The sequence below is a fragment of the Eptesicus fuscus genome, chromosome 1 (assembly GCF_027574615.1).
Source record: "Eptesicus fuscus isolate TK198812 chromosome 1, DD_ASM_mEF_20220401, whole genome shotgun sequence".
Classification (NCBI taxonomy): Eukaryota; Metazoa; Chordata; class Mammalia; order Chiroptera; family Vespertilionidae; genus Eptesicus; species Eptesicus fuscus.
Genome location: NC_072473.1, coordinates 90,995,456 through 91,019,827, shown reverse-complemented (window position 1 = coordinate 91,019,827; position 24,372 = coordinate 90,995,456). Strand labels below are relative to the sequence as shown.

Sequence of the window (24,372 nt, the reverse complement as noted above, 5' to 3'; positions counted from 1 at the left end):
GATCCAAGATATAGTGTAGGAGGCCTCAGAGGAGCCACCAGAGACAGCAGTACAAATGTTCTGCTGGGAAAGAGCCCCAAAACGACTCGGGCCTCTGAATGTGCCAGCAACAGTAATGCCTGTGAGGAGCACAGAGAGTCATAATGATAATATTTACTTTGAAGCTGCTCAGGATTCCAGACACATCTGGGGTCTGTCGAACTTGGAAAAAAGCATACAAGAGAGGCAGGATTGAGGTTCACTAAAGGAGGAGGGGAAGGGCAGCTAGCATTCTATCAAGGTCAGGGGTCAATTGGGAAAGACAGGTTGCCAGCAGCGGTGGGCTGGTCAGTGTTTCACCATCTGCGCTCAGGAGAAAATTGCCATGGTGTGCAGCATTTGCCGATTTCCATTGTGTCATTATTCCCACCAAAGCTGGGTTTTTTGCTGCCAACCTGTCATCACTGCACATGGGCTTGGGAAGAGCTGCAGGAAGCTGGGCAAGCTGGCTCCTGCACAGCAGTTTGCTCTGCCAGATCAGGAAGGAGAAAAAAATCAAGGTCACTGAGCCAGGCATGACCTTGTCCCTGTCCACAGGCTCCCTTGGCCAACTGGAGTTCCTGGAGAGCTTCCTTTTGGACTCCTCCCTTTTGAACTCAGGGATGTTTCTCTTGGTTTATTCCATCATTTGGAGCTGGAAGAAACGTTAGCTCCATGTTACTGAGCTCTATAGGAAACAGGGATTGGGGCTGTCTTGTCCACTGCTGTATTCTCCAGCCCCTAAAACGGTGCCTGGCTCCTATTAGAGGCTTTATAAATATTTTTTCAATAACTGAATGAGCCAACATATCATGCCTATGCAATGCGCTAGAGCATATTGGTTATAAGCATGGGCTCCAAGTTCAGACTGCCTTGATTCACATGCTGACTCTGCCACTTAACTACTTTGTAACCCTGGGCCAGTTACTTCATTTACATTATACAGATGAGGAAGGTCAGGTGCAGAGAGGCTGAGAACGGGAGCAAATGCACACTGCTAGGAATTGGCTTGGTTAACTCATCTGTAAATTAAGGACAGATAGTAATATCTACTTCTTAGGCTCATTTGGGGGATTAAATAAGAAAATATGAAATATTTACAGCAGTGCCTGGCACATAGTAAGTGTTCCATAAATGATAGCTATTATTACTACTCTAACCTGCTCATTTTATGGAGAAGGAGACCGAGGCCCAGAGAGGGGAAAAGGCTCCATTCAGACCACACAGTCATTTAGTGACGACATGGCTGTGGGTCTGCATTTCATCACTGGCAAGGACTTCATTGCACAGGTGCCAGAGGATACAAATATTAACAGCAGATGAAGAAAAGGGCTACAGTTATTTTTACATTAAAAAAATAATTGTGGGGAAAGGAAGGGAGAGAGAGACATTGATGTAAGAGACCTCAATTGTTGCCCCAACCGGGGATCAAACCTGAAACATGGGTATGTGCCCTGACTGGGAATTGAACCTGCCACCCATTGGTGTATACGACGCTCCAACTAACAAAGCCACACCGGCCAGGGCTGTTACAGTGGTTTTTAATTCAGTGTATAGAGGTCAACATTGGACTATCCCAGGGAGTATAGTTGGAAAAAGCATATTTTATAGTATGTGTGTGTATGTGTGGGGTTTTGTTTGTTTATTTTCTTAAATCTGGTGTTTCCAGAATACTATCTGCAGTGACTTGAAATCCTCCTGGCTGATGGTGATGACTTAAAAAGGGTTAAACCCTGCACGGTTATGAGGAGGGAGGAGGAGAGAGAAATTGACCCCTAGGGACTCCTCAGGTTTCCTACTGGAATCTAACTGCCAAGTCCCCACCTTCCTGCAGGGGTGTGGAATCTGCTGACCTGATCTGAATTCAGCCACATGTGCCCTCCCTCCCACTTAATACTGGGCCTGGGGCAGCATGGGAGGGGACATGTTCCTAGGTTCAGGCTGAGCCTGTGCCAGCCATTGAGAGAGAGGGCCTACCCTACCCACCCCCAGGCTCCACATTGATGGGAAAGCTGGAATGGGGGCACTCAATAGCCATGGGACGAGCTCACTTGATTTTCTGTCCGCTTCTCTTGTTGCGTTTATCACGATTCCCTAGACACCAATGGGTTCTTTTCTTCCAGACATTCATCCTTGGGCATATAGTTTCCACAGCCCTTTTGTGCTGGCAGGCATTCGGGCGGTCATTTTTCCTGCTGCCACTCCCTGCTGCCCTGCCCTGCCTGCAGGTCTCTATTTCTTCAGCTGTGCAAACAGGGTGGACCCCTCACCCTGTAGTCCTGGTCCTGAGGCCTGTGTGAGCCGAGCTAGGCACTCTCTGGAGTACAGGAAGCTGTCCCCGCCCCTCTCTCTGAGAATCCTTTGGCTCAGAGAGCCAGGGAGCCAGCTCTGGGTGTTGGGGGAGGCAGGGCCCACTACTCTCTAGTTGTTGCCAGGCATTCAGCAAAGAGTTCATGGAACAGAAGAGGCGGTGGAGATGGGAATGTACAAAGACAGGCTAAAATGTAGCTTGAACCTCAGTGCCCAGAGGGAAGATGAGTTAGGGTATGGGAACCACCCTGTGTTTCCACCTCAGAGGTGCTGGCCCATTTGCAGTTAGCTGCCCACCCCCGCCCTTGGACGGGGAGGGGGTGATACATTCCGTTGCTTGGCCAAGTCTGTCACCTCCCTTTGCAAAGGCCTCACCTCACCACATTTTTCTTGGGACCCAAATGCTTCCTGTTTCTTTGGGGAGGAACAAAGGGGCCTCTTCTTGGGAGAATCTTTGCTGCTAATAGGTATAGCAGACCCCGGCTGGAAATACGATCTGTGTGAGGAATCATTTTCCTGCACCCTGACAATCAACCCCATTAGTCAGACCTGGCTATGAAATTGGGCCGGGGGGCCCAGTAGCTGGCTGAGGCTGAATTGAATGTTCTCTCTCTCTCTCTCTCTCTCTCTCTCTCTCTCTCTCTCTCCAATCTCTCCACAATACAGAAGCTCGCATCAACAGATATTTTAAAAAGCACCTCCTGCATTCATAGTTGGGAGAAAAGAGGCATGGAAGATCCAAAGCTAGACACACCCAGAGGGTGGAGGGGAGATGGACCATTTGCAATTAGGCAGCGCAGATATGTGCTGTTAGTCACAGGGAGGATTTGCCAGGTCAGGATTTGTACAGTGCAAACCCGCTCTTGACTGTAAAGACAGTCAACGCTCACATCTCAAGGGTTGGGAGAGAGAGGGAAGAAGAGGGGTGATGATAGCAGAATGGCAGGGTAGTCTAGGTAGTCAAAGGGAAATCCAAGGTAATTAATTACTGAATCTTGTATTCCTGAATTGCTTGGGGCAGGGACCCAAAAACAGTCTGGATTCAAAGAGACTGTAAACAGCTATAATACCCAGCCCAGCTTGTGGCTTAACATCTGGCTTAACTCCCGTGCCACCAGCTTCCCTCCAATGTCTCATTCCCTGAACACTCCTTGGCTTATGGCAGTGGCTTGACGTCCCTTAGGTTTTCCAGAAATAGCATCCCAAACCCTCAGCAGTCCCCGTAGCTCTTTCCCCACATGTTTCCTTGGTGTGAAAGTCAAGACTTTTAAAATTTCAATGGCTTAATTTATTAGTACCCTGCAGCCTGTTAGTTAAACAAACAAATGACTGGTTTGTTTGAAATTTAAGGGGAAGAATAATTTGTGGCCTGCTAAATTCCCTCCCCATTAGCTGAAAATAGTCCCACTGACTGCTCAATCCCCTGGGAGGAGAAGCCCAAGGCCACACAGTCTCCCCACTGGAACACACATTCATTCGGGCATCTGCAGAGCACTCTGGTCCTGTCAGGGAGGTGACACAGCGACTGAGGGGATATTTATTTGATGAGAGACTGCTGTCCCTTTCTTTTAAAATTTAAAATAAGCTTTTAATTTTTATTACTAAAGCTATACATGTTCCTCGCAGAAAGTTCAGAAAGTAGAGAAAAGCATAAAGAAAGAAATGAAAACCACATATAACCCCACCACCCACACATACCCATTGGTAAGAAAATATTGTATTTCCTTCCAGTCTTTTTCTAGGCATAACTCTACCTCTCCATCATTGCCTAGAACAGTTTCTTTTTCTAACTATAAAGCAATGTGCACTCAGCCCTAACCGGTTTGGCTCAGTGGATAGAGCGTCGGCCTGAGGACTCAAGGGTCCCAGGTTCGATTCCGGTCAAGGGTATGTACCTTGGTTGCGGGCACATCCCCAGTAGGGAGTGTGCAGGAGGCAGCTGACTGATGTTTCTCTCTCATCGATGTTTCTAACTCTCTATCCCTCTCCCTTCCTTTCTTTAAAAAAAAATCAATAAAATATATTTAAAAAACACACACAAAACAATGTGTACTCAATTTTCATATAACAACAACAAAAAAAAGAGGAATGAAAGGAAAATTACCCCAATTGCACTACCCTGAGATGACTACTGCTAATATGTTGGTGCAGTTCCTTTCAGTTATTTTTCACTTAACTGAGATCAAACAGTCCACTTAGTGTCTTATCATGTACACTTTCCTATATCAATGAATATGCATCCAAAACATGATGTGGAATGGCTTCATGGTCACTATGTGAATGGACCATAATTTATCCTTTTGCTTTTCAGGAGAGACAGGTTTGGGCAAGTCCACCCTCATGGACACCCTGTTCAACACTAAGTTCGAGGGGGAGCCAGCCACCCACACACAGCCAGGTGTCCAGCTTCGGTCCAATACCTATGACCTCCAGGAGAGCCACGTGGGGCTAAAGCTCACAATTGTTAGCACAGTGGGCTTTGGGGACCAGATCAACAAGGAGGACAGGTAAGGACGGGAGTGGGGTGGGGAGGCTGGTGGGAGGCCACGGGGAATAGCTCACCACAACGGTCTTGGAGAGACCACAGATGTCATGGTCCAGCTTAGACCTCTTCTCAGAATGGTGTAGGCAGGCAGCAGATCCCTCATAAGCGCCGCCTCCACCCAGGGTCCCTGTCTATAGCAACTTTTCCACTCTACACATTTTGCCAAAAGAAGGGTGTCTTTCTAGCATGCACGGGTGAGATCTCCATTCCATTCGGCAGGCGTTTACTGAGCTCCTATCTTGTGTCAGGTACTTCTGTGCTCTGACAATCTGAAAAGGAGTGACCTTGTCTCTGCCCTTGAGGCACTCACGGGGAAGACTGGTTTTAAACAAATCAGTTCAATTGAGTGATATGTTCTGTAAAGAACAGGGTACAAAGAGGTAAAGGACAAATTACAACGAGAACACAAAGGAGAGAACAGTCAATTCCATGTGGGGAGGTCAGGGGAGCCTTCACATAGGAGGTATCCCTGTGCTGACCCTTGAAGAATGAACTGTTTTGCCAGACGGATAAGGGTAGGGAGGGAAGGGCATTCCAGGCAAGGGTAACTGCTTGTACAAAGGCAAAGAGATGTAGAAGATTATGGCATATTCTAGGGAACTGAAGCTTGCTCTCTTTGCAGACCAGAGACAGAGTTACTGTGAAGCTAATGAAACTTAAGCTTCGGAGCCCTCACTTACACAGTCCCCTTTCTAGGCCTTGTAACTAATTTTTAGTCATAATATTATGTTATCTTTCTTGGAGGGCCCTTTAAATCATATAAGCTTAAGACTCCACAAAAAACAAACAAACCTGAGTCTGCCCCTGAGCTAGTGCTTGGATAAGCTGGGGAAAAGTAAAGGAGATGAGTCTGAAGACGTAGCAGAAACCAAGTCCTAAGGGATTTATAGAATGTGCCTATGTGGAGCCATTGAAAGGTTTTTAGAAGCAGAATGATGTCATCTGTTTGGCCTTTGAAGAAGGTACTTTGAGATAGACTGGAGAGTAGGAAGATCAATTAGGAGACTATTGGCCCAATTGGACTAGGCCAGAGGTACACTGAGTGGCCAGATTATTATAATCTCTGAACGCATAATAAAATATATAATAAAAGGCTAATATGCAAATTGTCCCCTCGACCAGAAGTTTGACCAGCAGGCAGGCGGGCCAACCGCCCATGTCCCCTCCCCCTGGCCAGGCTGTCCAAACCCTACCCATGCACAAATTCATGCACCAGGCCTCTAATATATATATGCGTTCAGAGATCATAATTACCTGGCCATTCAGTGTATATCAGGTGCTGAGATAGGACGAGGGGACAGATTTGATAAATATTGAGTAGGCAAAATCAACAGGACTTGGAGTGGGGTTGTGAAGGCAAAGAATTTAGAGTGAGGCCCAGATTTCCAGCTTTGAAGAGTAGACAAATGGTGGCAGCATTCAGTAAGAGAGGATACGCTTTTAAAGGAATCACTTCTGTTTTGGACATGTTGAGTTTGAGTTGTCTGTGGACCATGGAGAGAGACACTTGATGACCTTCAGTGGTATGCAGCTGAATGTACAGGGTTAGAGGTCAGGAAAGGGGCTAGACTGGAAATCGAGATTTGGGTTAACAAGGTATGGGTAGTATGTCCCAACTGCAGACGCATGTAAGATCACCTAGGGATCAGAGTTGAGCGAGATGAACACTAGGCTAAATATGAAAACCTTATGCTGTTAAGTTAGCAGATGGAGGAAAAGACATCCTAAAAGAGACAGTTCAGGAATAAGCAGAGAGATAGGAGGAGGTCTGTGGTATTTGCTAATGGTGTGTGAATGAAAGGTGGGGAGAGCTCAGAGATGAGGATGAGATGTGGGCTGGGGCCAGGAATAGGGTGGGGGTCAGGCACCATCTGCATTTAACTGGAAGTTACATGGTTATCATATGTGCTCATCCCAGACAAGGCCATTTATCATTTTGAGCAGTGTCTGCTCATTCTTTCAGGATTCTATTGCTTCTTAGATGAACTGAATCCCAAATTCTCCTATTTATCCCTTCAAGTTACAACAGCCATACTCATTTCCTTACAATGAATAAGTATAAAATATATGTGTATTGATTCCAGAGAGGAAGGGAGAGGGATAGAAACATCAATGATGAGAGAGAATCATTGATCGGCTGCCTCTTGCATGCCCCACACTGGGGATCGAGCCCACAACCCAGGCTTGTGCCCTGACCGGGAATCGAACCGTGACCTCCTGGTTCATTGGTCAATGCTCAACCACTGAGCTACACTGGCTGGGCTGAATAAATATATTTAGTTTCTTAAAAATTGAACTGCTTTCTGTTTTCCACTTGAAATTCTAAACAAAGGACACCTGCTTTTTGTAGGCTTGTTTTTTGTGCTAATCTTATTTGGTTGAGAATGAATTACATTATCTGGAAAGGGGATCGTCAGGTCACAATACGAGTGCTTAATCTCAGCTGCACATCACTCAAGTTCTCGGTTAAATTTCTTTCAGTTCTCAGTAACATACATTCAGCAGATCTAACATTGGAAAATGCCTTGATGGTGTTTTGGGAGGACTGAACTGATACAACACCTTAGAGCAGTGATGGCGAACCTATGACACGCGTGTCAGCACTGACACGCGTAGCCATTTCTGATGACACGCGGCCACTGAGGCGGCCACATGCCAAGGATGAAACATTTGCTGCTCCTGAGGATGAAACATTTGCGAAATAATGTTTTTTCCTCAAAGTGACACATTACCCGAGTTATGCTCAGTTTTTTGGCAAAGTTTGACACACCAAGCTCAAAAGGTTGCCCATCACTGCCTTAGAGGCTAATCTACTCTCATTATATTTGTATCATCCTAATTGTATTTCCTGATTATAAATATGATACATACTCATACAAAATCGAATACGGTGGTCCCCCTGATCTGTGGTTTCGTTTTCTGTGGTTTCAGCTGCCTGCAGTCAACCATGATTTGAAAATATTAAATAGAAAATTCCAGAAATAAACAATTCATACGTTTTAAATTGTACACTGTCCGAGTTTTAAATTGTACACTGTCCGAGTAGTATGGTGGAATCTTGCATCATTCCTCTCTGTTCTGCCTAGGATCACATCATCCCTTTGTTCAGGGTCTCCATGCTGTCTATGCTACCCTCCCATTAGTCACTTAGTAGCCACCTCAGTGATCAAATGGACTCTCTCAGTATTGCAGTGCTTGTGTTCAAGTAATCCTTATTTTACTTAATAGTGGCCCTAAAGAACAAGAGTAGTGATGCTGGCAATTTGGATATGCCAAAGAGAAGCTGTTAAGTGCTTCCTTTAAGTGAAAAGGTGAGTATAGTATATACAGTACAGTAAGATATTTTGAGAGAGAGAGAGAGAGAGAGAGAGGACATCACATTCACAAAACGTTTATTTCAGTATATTGTAATAATTGTTCTATGTTATTAGTTACTGTTGTTAATCTCTTACTGTGCTTGATTTATAAATTAAACTTTATCACAGGTATGTATGTAGAGAAGAAAACACAGTATACATAGGGTTCAGTACTATCTGTGCTTTCAGGCATCCACTGGGGGTTTTGAAACATATTCCCTATGGATAAGGGGGGACTCCTGCAATAGAAACTAAAATAAGTAGAAACGACCCTGGCTGGCATGGCTCAGTGATTGAGCATCAACCTTGGAAATAGGAGGTCACTGTTTGATTCCTGATCAGGGCACATGCCCAGGTTGGGGGGGTGCGATCCCCAGTGTGGGCGTGCAGGAGGCAGCCAATCAATGATTCTCTCTCATAATTGATGCCTCTCTCTCTCTCTCTCTCTCTCTCTCTCTGAAATCAATAAAAATATTTTTTAAAAAAATAAGTATTTTTTTAAATAGCCTCCCTAAAACGGTGTTTTAGGGCCATTGCCAGCAGAGGTGGAGTAAACTCCAGGGATTTGTAATAAAAAAACCCCAATGTTTTCTCCATATAGACAGGGCCATTTGGTCATAGAGATGTCAATGCAGCTACATGGAAACAGAGCATCAGAATGCTTGCTTTACTCAGGGTGCATGGATAAACAGAGGGGCAGTGATGAATGCCATCATTTATTTTTCCTGGAGAAAGTCACCATTGAAAAGATTCTGGAGCAAAAGGAACCCAAAAGGGAGATAGAAGGACTGGCTGGAGAGGGGCATAGGCTTAGGAACTTAGGCTTTGGTCTCAGACAGATCTGGGTTCAAATCTCATTTTGCCACTTACTAGCCCAGGGATTTTGGACAAGTGTTTTGTGCCAGTCTCAGCTCCAGTGGTGTTGTGGCTGGATAGGCCCTAGTGATTCTTCTTATGATTGGAAGACACCCTCTGCATTAACCACTGGGAAACTTTTGGTGGCGGGGGGAGGTTTATTACTCACAGGTCCTGGAAAGCACAGGGCACACTGGCCACACCGTGAGAAAGAGAAGGGAGCACATGGGCCTGGGTTTCTGCTTTGATTGGGGTTGAGGGTTTGGGGCTAAGGTTTTGTGGGCTCAGTCTTTACTGGTGAATTTAAAACATAGGAGCAGAAATTTAAAGTGAGGGAAGAGCCCTAGCCAGTTTGGCTCAGTGGATAGAGCATCAGCCTGCAGACTGAAGGGTCCCGGGTTCTATTCCATCAAGGGCATGTACCTCAGTTGCAGGCTGCCGGCCCTGGTTGGGGGCATGCGGGAGACAACCAATTGATGTGTCTCTCTCACATTGGTGTTTATCTCTGTCTCTCCCTCTCCCTTCCACTCTCTCTAAAAATCAATGGAAAAATATCCTTGGGTGCGGATTTAAAAAAAAAAATAATAATAAAATAAAGTGCGGGAAGAGAAAAAACTAGTGGTCCAAAAGCTCAGTTATGGAAATCAATCAAGATCCCTAAAACAAAGGAGCGTAAGGCAGAGGTGGGGGTATCCTAGCTCTCCATCTTTAAGTGGCTGGTGATGTGTTTATTCAGATAGCCAACTTTCAAGTGGATGCCTTGGCAATCAAAGTTTAAGGCAGGCACTTGTATTACAAAAGAGAAAAAGAAAACTGTCAGGGCTTACACTACCATAGACACAAATTCTCTATGCCTCAGTTTTCTCACCTGTAAAGTAAGGATGATGATAATACGACTATCTACCCTAAAGGGTTGTGGTGAGGCATAGTTGACATGTATGGCATATGAAAAGCTTAAACAGTGCCTGGCACAGAGTAACTAACGAACAGAATATATTGTTATAATCATGACTGTTACTGGTAGAAGAATCAAGGGAGAGTTATATCATGTAGCATATGGGAGGAAATGATAAATGGTGTCCAGGAAGATAAGGACTGAAAAATATCCATTGGGTTTGGCAACAAGAAGGTCATTAACACATTTAGGAATAATAATTCCAGGGAAATTATGGGTAGAAGCTAGATTGCTGTGAGTGAATGGGAGATAAGGAAGTAAAGGCGTCAGAATAGCAAAAAGAGTAAAAGAACAGAAAAGTGACTCCAAGATCAAAGTCATGTTTATATGGGAATTTAGCATAAGGAAGTCATCAGGGAGAGAATTGACTATTCAAGAAAATGCTCTGGGAAAATAGGCCATCCATTAGGAAAAAATAAGACGAACCCTCCCATACAAACATCATTCACAAAAATAGATTCCAGTTGGATTAAAAACAAGTTCTAAAAATATAAGAAGAAAATGTAAAGGAATATTTTATAACTTTGGGAGTATAGACGGCTTTTCTAATCATAACACAAAATCCAAAAGTTGTAGAAGAAAAGACTGACAAATTTAAATTCATTAAAACAAACAAAAAAACCCTTTTGTATATTGAAAGATACCATAAACAAAAGTAAGAACAAAGTACAAATGGGGAGAAAATATTTGTAACCTATATAACAGACAAATGATCTTTCTAAAATGTGAAAGAGCTCCCAGCTGGTGTGACTCAGTGGTTGAGCATCGATCTGTGAACGAGGAGGTCTCGGTTTGATTCTTGGTCAGGGCACATGCCTGGGCTGCGGGCTCGATGGGCTCCATCCCCAGTGTGGGGCGTGCAAGAGGCAACTGATCAATGATTCTCTCTCACCATTGATGTTTCTCTCTCTCTCTCTCTCTCTCCCTTCCTCTCTGAAATCAATAAAAATATTTAAAAATAAATAAAATGTAAAAAAGCTGCTACAATTCAATGAGAAATAAACCAATCATTGACAGAAGGGAAATATAAATGGCCAATCAACATATGAAATGATGCTCATTTGACTTCACCAGTGATTAAAGAAATGCAAAATGGAACACTGAACATTTTTTAACCATCAGATTTGCAAAAATTAAAGATAAAAATATATATACTAACACCAGGTAATTTTTAAAAAATATATATTTTATTGATTTTTTTATAGAGAGGAAGGGAGAGGGATAAAGAATTAGAAACATCGATGAGAGAGAAACATCAATCAGCTCCTCCTGCACACCTCCTACTGGGTATGTGCCCACAACCAAGGTACATGTCCTTGACCAGAATCGAACCTGGGACTCTTGAGTCCACAGGCTGATGCTCTATCCACTGAGCCAAACCGGTTAGGGCAACACCAGGTAATTTCATTAATTTTGCTGGGAGTGTAAATTGATGCAGCTTTTTGGAGGGCAAGTTTGGCAGAATCTATTAAAATGTAAAATGTGAATACCTTGTGATCCAGCAGTTCCATTTTTAGGTGTATAGCCTAGAGAAACAGTTGCACATGTTCATGAAAAGCATACAAAAAGGATGTTCACTATAACATTTGTTATGGAATTTACAAAATTTAAACAGTCTTAATTTCTACCAATAGAGCAATTAAATAAATTATGATACAACCATATCATGGACGTGTATTTGGCAGTTGAAAAGAAGGAGGTAGATCTATATGCTGTTGGGCATATTGTTAAATGAAAGAACAGAAGTTGCAGGATGATATGATCATGATGTCATTTGTGTAAATCTGCCCCTTCCCAACACAACAGCAAATATTCTCTCTCTCTCTCTCTCTCTCTCTCTCTCTCTCTCTCTCTCTTTCTCTCTTTTTATATATATATATATGGATAAAAAAGGTCTGCAACGATCATGAACAAACTGAAAATAGTATTACCTCTGAGGAAGGGAGAATAGGTATATGTATTGCTTGCATCATTAAAAATAAAAAAGAGGGGGTAAGGGGGAGAGATCAACCAAAGGACTTGTATGCATGCATTAAGCATAACCAATAGACACATACACCAGGGGGGTGAGGGCATGAGTGGGGGGTGAGGGGGCATGGGGGATAAGGACACATGTAATACCTTAATCAATAAAGAAAATAAAAAACGATGGAAAGTAACAAAAAATAAATAAAAAAGAATGAAGTTTTAAAAAAGGATTTAGACAAAGTGGGTGTAGACTACTCATTTAAGCTTTTTTGACCTGGGAAAAAAGAGATAAAACAATGTTTAGGGGAAGACAAGGTCGGGATGGGAGAGATGATGAGGGCTTGTACAGGCGCAGAAGCTTTGAGAATCGAGAGGAGGGGGCAGGTATGAGAGAAAGAGTCCACAAGACTTAGTAACTAAATTGAGGTGGGGGATCTGGTTCACTTTATAAAATACTAAATGTCAACTGTGTGACAGGTACAGTGTCAAGTGCCAGGGATACTAAGAAATAAGGCACAGTCTTTAGTTAAGGAACTTGCAGTTTAGATGAGGGGACAAATACATATATAAATTCTATATAATATGTTAAAATATATATATATATATATATATATATATATATATATATATAGAGAGAGAGAGAGAGAGAGAGAGAGAGAGAGAGAGAGAACCTTCTTTCTTTAAACGGCTGAGTAATAGTCCATTGTATGGATATGCCACATTTTGTTTATCCAGTCATCAACTGATGAACACTTGGACTGTTTTCACCTTTTGGCTATTGTGAATAGTTTCTTCTTCTTCTTCTGTTAACTAACCTCCAGCTCCCTTGTCCTCTTCCTATTGTTCAAACTTGCCTCAGGACCATTACATTTGTTATTTCTCTTACTGAAACGCTCCTTTCCCAGATTCTTCTTGGCTCTGTCATTCTCATCTTTGCAGCTCAAAGGTCACATCCTTAGAGAAGCCTGATCACTATGTTTAAGGTAGCTGAACCCTGAGTCACCTTTTATCCAATTATCCTATTTTATTGTCTTCATAATACATGTCACTAACTGAAATGAATAAGAAGTAATGTCTAAAGCAGGGATTGTTTTGTGCCTTAGGACCCGTTAGTGAGACCTATGGGCTCATTTTCAAAATAACGTTTTTAAATGCCTAAACTATACCAATTATACTAAAAATATAGTTAATACTGAAATATTTTAAAATTGTGATTTACTAATTCATGTACTTCTATTAATTCCTGAAATAACAATATCTATAGGCAGGTCTAATTATCATAACTTAAAAGTTTGATGAGTATAAATGCTGTTTTGAGATATTTGCTGAACTTTAATAAGAAACAAAAATATTGGTGATTTCTATTGGTTATGAAATCTTGGGTAGTGCTAAAATTACAGTAGAGTGTTACCAATGTTTGTACCTAAAGATAATGCTAAACTTTAGTTAAAGTTTAGTGAAAAAGATGTGTTTTTGTCCTATCCAAATTCATGGACACTATGAATTCTACCCATAGATCCCTTAGAGGTCTGTGGACCCCAGTTTAAGAATTCTTACCCTAAAATGTAAAAGATAAACAGTAGTGATGAGGAGGGGTAGAGTATGTTAGAGCTGGGTTTTGTAGGAGATGGAAGAAATCATAGTAAGTCAGGGAATGACTAGCTAGAAGAAAGCTCCCTCTCTACCCCTCACACCCATGGAACTTGGGTGTCAAAGAAGTAGCAATTTCTAGTTGAGAAGGATATGAGAGAAACAACGTGCTTGAAGAGGAGACAGGTATCACTTAGAGCAGTGATGGACAACCTTTTGAGCTTGGTGTGTCAAACTTCGCCAAACAACTGAGCATAACTCGGGTAGTGTGTCACTTTGAGGAAAAAACATTATTTCGCAAATGTTTCATCCTCAGGAGCAGCAAATGTTTCAGTGCTGACACGCGTGTCATAGGTTCGCCATCACTGACTTAGAGGAAGGAAGCATTTTGTGAAGAGGTTGCCAATGGGAGTACAGGATCTTGTTTACCGTGTTTTGAAGTCCAATGAGCACAACAGAGTGGGGTGGGAGAGATGACTACCGTGGGAAGATGAGCTATTGGGAACGGGGGCAGAGCCATTACTCTATCCCAGATTCCATGCTGAACACTGATGAGACAAAGACGAATCACCTATTTAGGATTAGACTGAACCAAATCTTCTTGGTTGATTGGCTGGTTTGGCTGGTCTGATTCATACACCCCTTCAGAGACCCTAAGAGCCAGAGGCAGCAGGAGAAAGACAGGCTCAGGGTATCACCAGAGATTCAGGGGAGGAGAGCTAAAAACGCACACTTTTCTTTCCTCCTTTGATCCCTTTTGAAGAGTAAAATACTGAAGTAAAAAAAGTTGTGTAATGGACAAAAAAAGGAAGTAGTGCCATGATTAGATTATTCAAACCAGCCAATCACCCAAAATTTAATTAGATGAGTCTAAGGGATGCACCCTGCACCCTCACCCCTAATTCTTCAGGAACCTTGTAAGGTTCTCTGCAAGCAAAAGATTCTTTGATGCTATTACCCTTCAGAACAATGTTTGGCTCAGAGGGATCAAAGGAAGAAAGGACTCTATTTTTAGATTTTTTTTCTGGGGCTCTAGAGGTAACCTGCACCTGGATCTCTCCTCTGTATGTAACTCCTAGAATCTAGGATTCTGTGATTCTTTTTTAAAAAAATATATCTTTATTGATTTCAGAGAGGAAGAGGGAGAGAGAGAGAGAGAGAGAGAGAGAGAGAGAGAGAGAGAGAGAGAAACATCAATGATGGGAATCACTGATTGATTGCCTCCTGCACACCCCCTACTGGGGATCAAGCCCGCAACCTGGGCATGTGCCCTTGACCAGAATCAAACCCAGGACTCTTCAGTCTGCAGGCCGACGCTCTATCCACTGAGCCAAACCAGCTAGAGCTGTGATTCTTTTTTATAAAGCTATTTTCCCTTCTCTAAAAAGGGCATCTTTCAAAAAGGCCCAGGTTGGGGGCTGCTGCAGGTAGGAGGCGCTGCCTGGGCCCACTCCTCCTTTGATCAGGTTCCCTTCTGGCAATGATATCTGCAGACTCACTGCCCCGGGCTCTTCTAGCCCCAGATGGAGAGACAGCAGAGACAGGGAAATGAGAGCAGAGGCAGGGCTGAAGTGAAGCTGACCTAGGTAGAGCAGAAAGAGGCCACAGGGGCTGCAGGAATGGCCCAAGGGAGAAGTGAGAAGCTTCCCAGGACAGGGAGCTGTTGTTTAAGGAGTCCTGGCAGGACCTGAGGGCCACAAATCGGGGGCTGTATATGGAGGATACTCAGTGAGCTTGGTGGGGTGCACTTGTAAAGGCTGTGGTGGGGGGAGTATCTTTATCAAAATTTGCCCAATTACTTCAATTTTATTTACTTATTTATTTTTTAATATATGTATATTTCTTTATTGATTTCAGAGAGCAAGGGAGAGGGAGAGATGGAAACATCAATGATGAGAGAGAATCATTGATTGGCTGCCTTCTGCACGCCCCCTAGTGGGGATCAAGCCCTTGGCTGGAATTGGACTGGGGGGTCCCAGGTTCGCCGATGCTCTATCCATTGAGCCAAACCGGCAAGAGCTGCTTTGATTTTAAATTCACATCCTTGGAGGAAATGAGAACTGAAAAAAATATCTGGACCTTAGGGGAGCCAAGTGGGGAGCGCCACTGAACCTTGCAATACTGAGCGGATCCCAGAGTGTTCTGACGGGATTCCCAGCAACAGGGTCAGGGAGAGGTCCTGGCCACCACTGGGCACCCAGCACAGAAGGGATTTTGGCATGATCGGGGAAGGCTGTATGGAGGAGATGGGCATTCAACTGGGCCCTGGGGTCTGGGAGGGCAGTATTGTGGTGAGAAGAGAGAAATGGGCATTCCAGAGCGAAGGTGCACAGATGGGCATAAGATTGGTTCATGTGAGGATCAAGGAGGTGACCAGCCAGATGGGATTGGAGGTGCACTGAGGGGAGACGGAGAAATCCAGCTTGATGGGGAGAGTCAATTACCGAGGACATTTTAAACTTCTACAAGGGACTGTATCGAAATCCCCATTTTTGAAGTGGCCAGGCCATTTCCCTACTTTCCCCTTTAGCTACAAGCCCATCGTGGAATTCCTCGATGCCCAGTTCGAAGCCTACCTGCAGGAGGAGCTGAAGATCCGCAGGGTCCTGCACACCTACCACGACTCTCGCATCCATGTCTGCTTATACTTCATCGCCCCCACGGGTCATTCCCTGAAGTCTCTGGACCTAATGACAATGAAGAAGCTGGATAGTAAGGTATGGAGGCAAAGCGAGGGCAGGGGTGAGGCTGGGCAAGCTGGTTCACTCTTATTGGTCTCTCATGCAAAGTAGCAGTGAGTTCCAGGAAAGGTTTTATGGCCTCTTCATCCTCTTCTTTATTCCCTGTCCCTCCATAAAGATGGTGCTATTGATCCTTAGCCTGTGCCAAATATTCTGTTTTCCCAACAGGAGGCACAGGTTTGCCCTGAGCCACCTTTCTGTCCTGATCCCTCTTGGGCATAAAGGTACATCTAAGCAACATGGCTGTCCCGGTCTTGGGGCTCAGACTTTGACAGTGGAAAGATGTTTTTTCTTTGTCCATATGTTAACTGGCCTCTACTAAAATCAAACATGCAAACTTGACATTGAAAGTTATTATTCTTATTATCATACTGATTTTTCTAATCGCAGCTAACATTTGTTAAGCTCTCATGTGCCACCATTGTGCTAAGTACTTCATGGGGCATCTCAATGAATCCTCACAATATGAGTCAAACACAGTCATTATCCCCCATTTTACAGAGGAGAAAACCGAGGCTCTGGGAGGTTAAGTGACTTCCCATTGTCATTTAGTTGGCTATTGGCAGAGTCTAGAGTGGAATTCAGATCTGTGGCACCATGTTCTGTTGCCTTCGTACCTGAAACAGATGGCTGCGGGAACTGGGCTTGTCCCACTCTAAGAGAAAATGAAGAATGCAAATCCCACTCCAGATATAAATTAGACAATGATTCTTCATGTTGGAGGATTATTTGCTGTACAAAAGACTTGACAATGGAATTCTTTAAAAAAATTTAAAAAACCTAATTACTAGTTCTTTTAAAAACCTTAATTACTAGTTCTTTAATAAAACCTAATTACATTTCTCCCTAATGTTTTATAGGTGCCTGACACTGTGATGGCATTTTATAGGCATTATTTTATTTCACCTAATTATTCAATGTGGTGTATACTATTATTATTCCCATTTTATACACGAGGAAATGGAGGCACAGAGAATTCAGACTGAGCTCTCTCTGACTCCAAGGTTGTTGTTTTAGCAAAAATATAATTTACGTGCAGTTATTTAGTAGCACGTCCACTATAAAAACTGAAAATCAGCTATAATAAAAATAGAAGCAATTTTTCATTTTTTGTAGCAATGAGCTAACTGCCCATGAGTAAGAGGCTGCTCTGGAAATGCCGCCATGCCCTGTATAGGGCAGCAGAGAGCCACACAGCTGGTGGCCTGGTGAGTGGGCAGGTTAAGTAAGCAGTCTTTGGCATATTTATAGTGTGCGGATGGAGGTGTGAGGAAAGGCGATGAGGAGAATTGGCTCTGCCTGCTGTTCCACCTTGGCAAGGGCTTTGGCCCCCTCCCCTCCCAAAAAAGACTTCAAGGGAGGTGCCTCCAAGGTCCGCTGTGTGATAAGTCTTTAGAGGCGCTCCTGAGGCAATGTGCAAAGGAGGCAGAATTTGTCCTCCAAGTCTAAAGGTCCCAGGCCCTGCTTCCAGAGCTCCTTTCCGGGCCCCAGCACCATCCATGCTACCCCATTGGAGGCTGCTGGCAGGAATGACTTGCTCTTCATGTGAACCTGAGCTTGGGGCACTCTGTTTCACTAAGCCATGTGCATTTCAAGTTTCTTTACCTTGCGGCAGTAAAAGCCTTGTCCCTTCTTGGAGGAATTTCAAGGATCAGGGTTCAGGTGGCTTGAATTTTGGGGGGAGCATTAAGCCTTTCTTCTGCTGTTTGAAATTGGGTATTTCTGCTTGCTTGCTTTATGCAGAAATTAACCACGAGCCTCAGGCAGCTAGTGTATTTTTCCCTAATGCTTTATAGGTGCCTGACACTGTGATGGCATTTTATATGCATTATTTTTGAATATGTCTGATCATAATGGTAACTGAGAAGGTCTTCTTCACCTAACTGGGGTGGTTTATCAGTGTTTGCTGCCAGAAAGAGGGCCAAGTGTGCATTTTCACTGAGCCTCCCCTTCCTACCATCCCACATGTGGGTCTCCATCACCCTGGCTGGGGCTGGCATGCACTGGACCAGTTGGGACAGTTTATTATTAGCAAGGAGTGGCTGTCTCTCCTCTTGTCAACCACAGATTTCCAGCCTTTCATCTTTCTGCTTCAAATCACCAGAGCAGTGACCTTGATATGAAGATATCACACAGTTCATCAATTTGGATCTGGGCTGGTAGACAGCTCATGGTTAAGATTGTGGACTTAGGAATAAGGCTAAACTTGGATTTGGATCCCAGTTCTGCTACTTACCTGCTCTGTGGCCTTGGATAAGTTATTTAACCTCTCCATGCCTCAGTTTCTCATGGGTGAAATAGTGGTAATGATACCTCCTGGGAGGGTTATGATCAGGATTGTGTTAATCTATGTAAAGCACTTACTTCAGCGCCCAGCACTTTGTAAGCACTCATTGTCATTGATTATATTATTTGGCTACAGAGCTGGCCAGTCCTAGACCATTGACTTGAGCTGCTCCCACTGGCAACTGGTGGAAGTCCTAAGCCATGCTGCGATCAGTTGCAAATTACCAACAATGTTCCCACTGTGCTCCTCCCTTCCCTAGGTGAACATAATCCCCATCATTGCCAAATCAGATGCCATTTCTAAGAGTGAGCTAACAAAGTTCAAAATCAAAATCACCAGCGAGCTGGTCAGCAACGGGGTCCAGATCTATCAGTTTCCTACAGATGATGAGTCGGTGGCAGAGATCAACGGAACCATGAACGTGAGTGGGAGCCCAGGGGTTCAACATGCTAGCCATTTGCTCTTTTCTTTATTATTGTTATTATTTCACCAAATAGCTGTCAGACATTTTCACCATCCATTTTAGGGTAGTCAATTCTTGGTTATTTGAGTCTCAGGTGTTTGTTTTAAATATTTAATTATTAAAATGTATTTTATTGATTTCAGAGAGGAAGGGAGAGGGAGAGAGAGATAGAAACATCAATGATAGGAGAGAATCATTGATTGGCTGCCTCTTGCACAACCCCTAGTGGGGATTGAGTCCACAACCTGGGCATATGCCCCTGACGGGAAATCTAATCATGACCTCTTGGTTCATAGGTCAATGCTCAACCACTGAGCCACACTGGATGGGCTGAGTATTTGTGAGAGAGAATCCAGGATGAGATAGCTCCCCTTTCCTAGTGGTGGCTGCTTCAAAGCCTCAGTGATGCAGAGATAAATAGCCAGAGACTGAAGGATGGAAAGGCTGACTGACTCCAGAAAGAGTCTGGAGAGGGAGATTTAGATCTCCCCTTCCACCCTCCTCTTTGATGCCTGCTCTGGTCTAGGCCAGGCAGCTCCAAGAGACTGCTGGAAAGGCAAACATTCTTTGTCTCTGACCAAAACAATGCCTTGACAATTGATTCGGTGAAAGAAGACAAGGCTAAAAATGTTGGCTGGCTTTGGAGACTCGGGGATAATCTGTACTCAGATAATCAAGCCCTCTGCCCCTGGGAGGAAAAATGCTATTTGGCCCCCAATTTTTCTTGTGACTAGAGGAATATTATTTTTAAAGTTTTAGGGTTATGCTTTGGTTTATTAAGTGTCAATGAATTTTTTTTTTAAAGCAACTTGCCATCTTGCCTCTCCTCCCCCCCCCCTCCCCGCTAGAGGAGTGAGTAATGAAGAAGGCAGAGAGTCAAACATCGCCTCATGCTTCTTTACAATGTGTTGATGCTGTTGCTGTGAAATCGTCAATGTTATGATTTCAAGGAGACAGCTAATAGCTTGCGGAAAGCCTCTGCTTTGGGAACAGATTTCTTTTTCTCTACTGAGAGGCATCAGTTTTTCCTAATGACATAATGCCTGGGTATAGCCAAACTCAGGAAAGCCTTGTAATAAAAACCATTTTTAGAAACTTTCCTGCTGCTGCTGCCCCGGTAAGTTATCATTATATCTTCAGCTGCCACCTCCTATGAATTGGCCAACAAATTAGCATAGCGGGGCAGCAAGTCATTGTCTCGCCTGACTTCCTGCTTATCAGTACACCTGAGATATGGCTGTTATTAGGAGTCCCTTGTCACTTTTGACAAATCTGGCCCAAGAGGATGGCTGTGTGGATTGTGGTAGGTGAAGTTATAACCAGTCGTGAGCACTAAAAAAAAAGAAAAGAAAAGAAAAAGCGAAAAAATAGATTTGTACTTATTTTCTCAAGAAGTCAGGATGTTTGAATGGAAATCAGGCTCTGTCACAATGAGAAAACCTGAAAGGGTGCCTAGCCTGCAGAAAAATGGGAGCCCAGAGAGAAGTGTCACTTGGTGTCATTGGCACTGATGTCTGGAAGCGCCTGTCACCTCAGAACACAGGACCTCATAGACATCTTTAAACATGGGTTCCCTAAGTCACCAGGAAATTTTCAAGCTTGTGGTTTGCTTTCCTAAGAATGGCGAGGGGCTAAGAGTTCTCTGAAATTTCAAGGTGTCACACAAAACTACATGTCACTACATTGTGGATCAGGACTGACTATCATTTTAGCCTCTGCTCCCAGCTCAGCCTTGTCCTCCTGTTTGAACTGGGGCAGGCACGGCTAGGGTTGGAAACTTCCCATGCTATGAAGCAATAGTTCTCAAGCACACTGTTTGGGCTGTGAAGGGGTTGGGGTCCTTTTTATGGTAGTCCAAAGTTTGCCAGTAGTTCACTTTGAAAAACTAAGTATTTTCCCTTTTTAAAAATTATAGTTGACATAGAAATTTATATCAGTTTCAGGTGTATAACATACATAGTGATTCAACATTTATATTCCTTATGATGTGAATACCTCCATAAGTCCCCACCTGTCACTATACAGAATTATCCTATATAATAAAGAGCTAATATGCTAATTAGGCCAGATGGCACAACAACCTTCTGGAACAACCTTCCAGAACGACCAGTGGGTGGGGGGCGGGGCCACAGGGCCTCAAGGCAGCTGGGGCTGTGAAGGCCTACTTTTGCACAAATTTTGTGCATCGGGCCTCTAGTTATAATAATATTATTTTTCTTATGCTGTACACATTCCCATGACTCATTATTTTTTTTACAACTGGAGGTTTAGTGGGTTTACGGTTATCTCTATAACAACATCACTCAGCATTCATTCCCTGGAAATTCACCATGTTTTTTCTGAGTGGGAAAGAGAGGGTGGCCTCTAGCTAGTGTGCCTGGAACTGGGCATGCCTGTGGGTGAGGTCATGCATGTGAATGCTATGTGTTATGTGTGTTGTGATGGGATGCTATAAAATATATACACAGGATTGCTTAGCCTGCCTGCCACCGTTACAACTGTGTCAAAAGTCCCCAGGACCTTCAGATAAGTGTGGTATATGAAGCTGCATCAGCAGAAACCTGGGCTTGGGTGGGAGGAGGAATGGGTGCTGGCCTTTCAATTCTGGATTTGACTCCAGCCCCACAGCCTCAGCCACCCCAGCCAATTACCATGAGAACTGGGTTGGAAAAAGTGGAGAAGCCTCTTGCCTAAGTGGAGAGGACCGTGTAGCCATCCCCTTGCCCACCATTTCATGGCACGACATGAAAGTAATGAGGTCTCAGCCTCCCCCTTGACTTCTGGTGGCTCTGAAAACCCTGGTTTCAGAATGAGGGAGCATAGTGGTGAGAGATCTCGTGGCATGCTACTTTCAGTCCACGCTCTGATAACTCTCAAGGTTGTTGACTTTAATACTAAAAATTGCTGTGTTGTTCAAATTCAGTATTGTTCTTTGTATGGCTCAAACCATGGCCAGGGACCAGGCAATAGACCCAATTATTCTACTTGGCTCACTTGAGTGGCCACTTGTGAGGTCCTGGGTTTGACCCCTATAAAGGCATTTGGTCACATGGGTGACCTGTAGAGTCACAGGGAGACCCACAGGCACAAGCCTGTCCTTTCTCCGGAGGCAGCAGTGCCCTTTCCATCGTTTGCACACACTTTTGTGGGAATCATCAAGGGCTGACTTGAGAATCAGGCAATGCTTTTGCTCAGTCACCATAGGAGCCTGAAATGGGGGCAGTCATAACCAGCAGCACAACTGGGACATACTGTCAGCCCTGGGAGGAAGCCACGCCTAACTGGATATTGTCAGACAAGGAGAAAAGGGCCCCGACAGTCTCTATTTCACCAGGCCGAGGGGACTGATCATCTACCCTCCCAAAGTATAATGGATGTAGTGGAACCAGGAGAGAATCATTCGTGCCAACTGGATCATCAAACACTTTAAAATGTGCCAAGAGGAATTGAAGGTAGACACAAGACAAGAAAGGTGGTGAATCTGGAGCTAGACTCACAAGATGAAGCTTGAGGCTCTCTGTTGTTGAAGTTTACTGAAACTGGGGTATCTGACCTCTGGGGGCACCTCATCAGAGGTCTTCTGGGTGAGACAGGTCCACGGAGTCCCCTTAGGAGTCTCTCTGTTTCAGCCGCAGCACTGTCTTGCATCCATCAGAGTCTCCTCCCTGGGCCCACACATACCCAATGTCACCCCTGGGAGTATGAAGGGAGTACCTTCTCTCTGTGCTTTTTGACCCATGATTTCCTGCCCTTCACAGGTTAGCTGACTTCTAGCGAATGCCATTTAACCTGGAGGCATAGTGCAAGCAGCCCTGGGTGACTGGGGGAGGCTGGCATTTAAAGCTCAGAGAGTTAGGGATCCAGGCAACTCATTTAACCCTTCTGTGTGCAGTTCTCCCAAATCATGAATGGGGTTGATAATAACTGTCCTGTAACACTGTTGGGAGAATCAAACGAAATCTGCCTGGGAGCACTGAGACATGATATCCTTGCATCTACTTATCAGAACAGACTTTGATGCCAATTGCAAAGGAGTGGCCGTGGGAGGTTTCCCGAGCCCTCTGAAGCTGCCTGGGCCGGGGCTGTGCGTTTTAGAATGGGGAGGGGTAGAATAACAGCAGTTTAAGGAAGAGAGGAAGCAAGCCACCCTGTCATTCTAACTAACAACGTCTTTTGGAGATAAAAATAATAGGCCCAGGGGAATACTCACATTTTTTATGCCTTTTTTCTTTTCTTGTTATTTTTTTTCCTCCTTTTCTCTTGAGCCCAGAGAAATACCTCCCACTTCACACAGCCTCCTCCTCCATCACTTCCTTTGAGAGCCCAGGATGTGTGAAAATGATACAATGTGGTTTCTCTTTCTCACCTCCTCCCTCAGTCTAGCCCTCCGCCATCCAGCCCTCCACTATCACTGCCCCCTAGTTTTTTTTTTTTTTTTGTATCATGAGCTTTGGGGTCTCTGCAAGAAGGGCAACATTTTCCTGGAAAGTGTTTGGGGGTGGATTTGAGACTCCTCACTTGTCTTGGGTCCCTGAGTGAGAATGAACTGTACCCAGATGACCCCCTGGGAAAGCCAGCTGGCAGAGGTCAGAGATCTCTGGCACTTGGTCAGGGTTTTTGATATTTCAGTGCCCCCCTAATGCCCCATGTGTCACATGCATGCCCAATGACCCTCTTCCCCCCCCCCCAATATTTTTATTGATTTTAGAGAGGAAGGGAGAGGGGGAGAGAGACAGAAACATCAAGGATGAGAGAGAATCATCGATAGGCTGCCTCCTGCACACCCCACACTGGGAACCGAGCCCATAACCTGGGTATGTGCCCCAATCAGGAATTGAATCGTGACCTCCTGGTTCATAGGTCGATGCTCAACCACTGAGCCACGCCAGCCAGGCCCCAATGACCCGCTTGATCATTCATTCCCCTAGTAGGACTGATGAAACATTTCCCATCTTTACCCCTTGCTCACCTTCCATATCCATAACCTCCTCTTTCCCTCTTTCCTATGTCCCTGTTTCAGGGATGGTCAGCAGAGTGGGAAGGGGTGACCTGAGATGCTACTCTGAGAGCATTTGAGAGAGGATGGGGGTGAGTCACTTCAGCTGGATGGTCAAGCACCTCGGGGGATTAGCAGATGTCCTGGAGCTGAGTTCGTGATTAAGTCCTGTGTTTTTCCATTCCCAAGAACATTCTTGGGGTGCAGAGCTAGAAGAGAATGGAGAGAACGGATTGGCTCTGAGATCAGTGCACAAATTAAATAAACAAAAAACATTTGCTGTAGGTT

The 24,372-nt window shown here is 44.3% G+C and overlaps 1 protein-coding gene across 2 annotated transcripts in view; it reads left to right on the top strand.

Annotated features, from left to right (window-relative positions):
• The window catches only part of SEPTIN6 (septin 6), a 66,048-nt gene that overhangs the window by 21,316 nt on the left and 20,360 nt on the right, over positions 1-24,372 (top strand). For both annotated transcript variants that reach the window (XM_028133105.2, XM_008156847.3), the window contains exons 3-5: positions 4,640-4,835; positions 16,128-16,314; positions 18,885-19,046. In XM_028133105.2, coding sequence (XP_027988906.1) covers positions 4,640-4,835; positions 16,128-16,314; positions 18,885-19,046 — 545 coding nt within the window. The remainder of the gene's footprint in view (positions 1-4,639; positions 4,836-16,127; positions 16,315-18,884; positions 19,047-24,372) is intronic.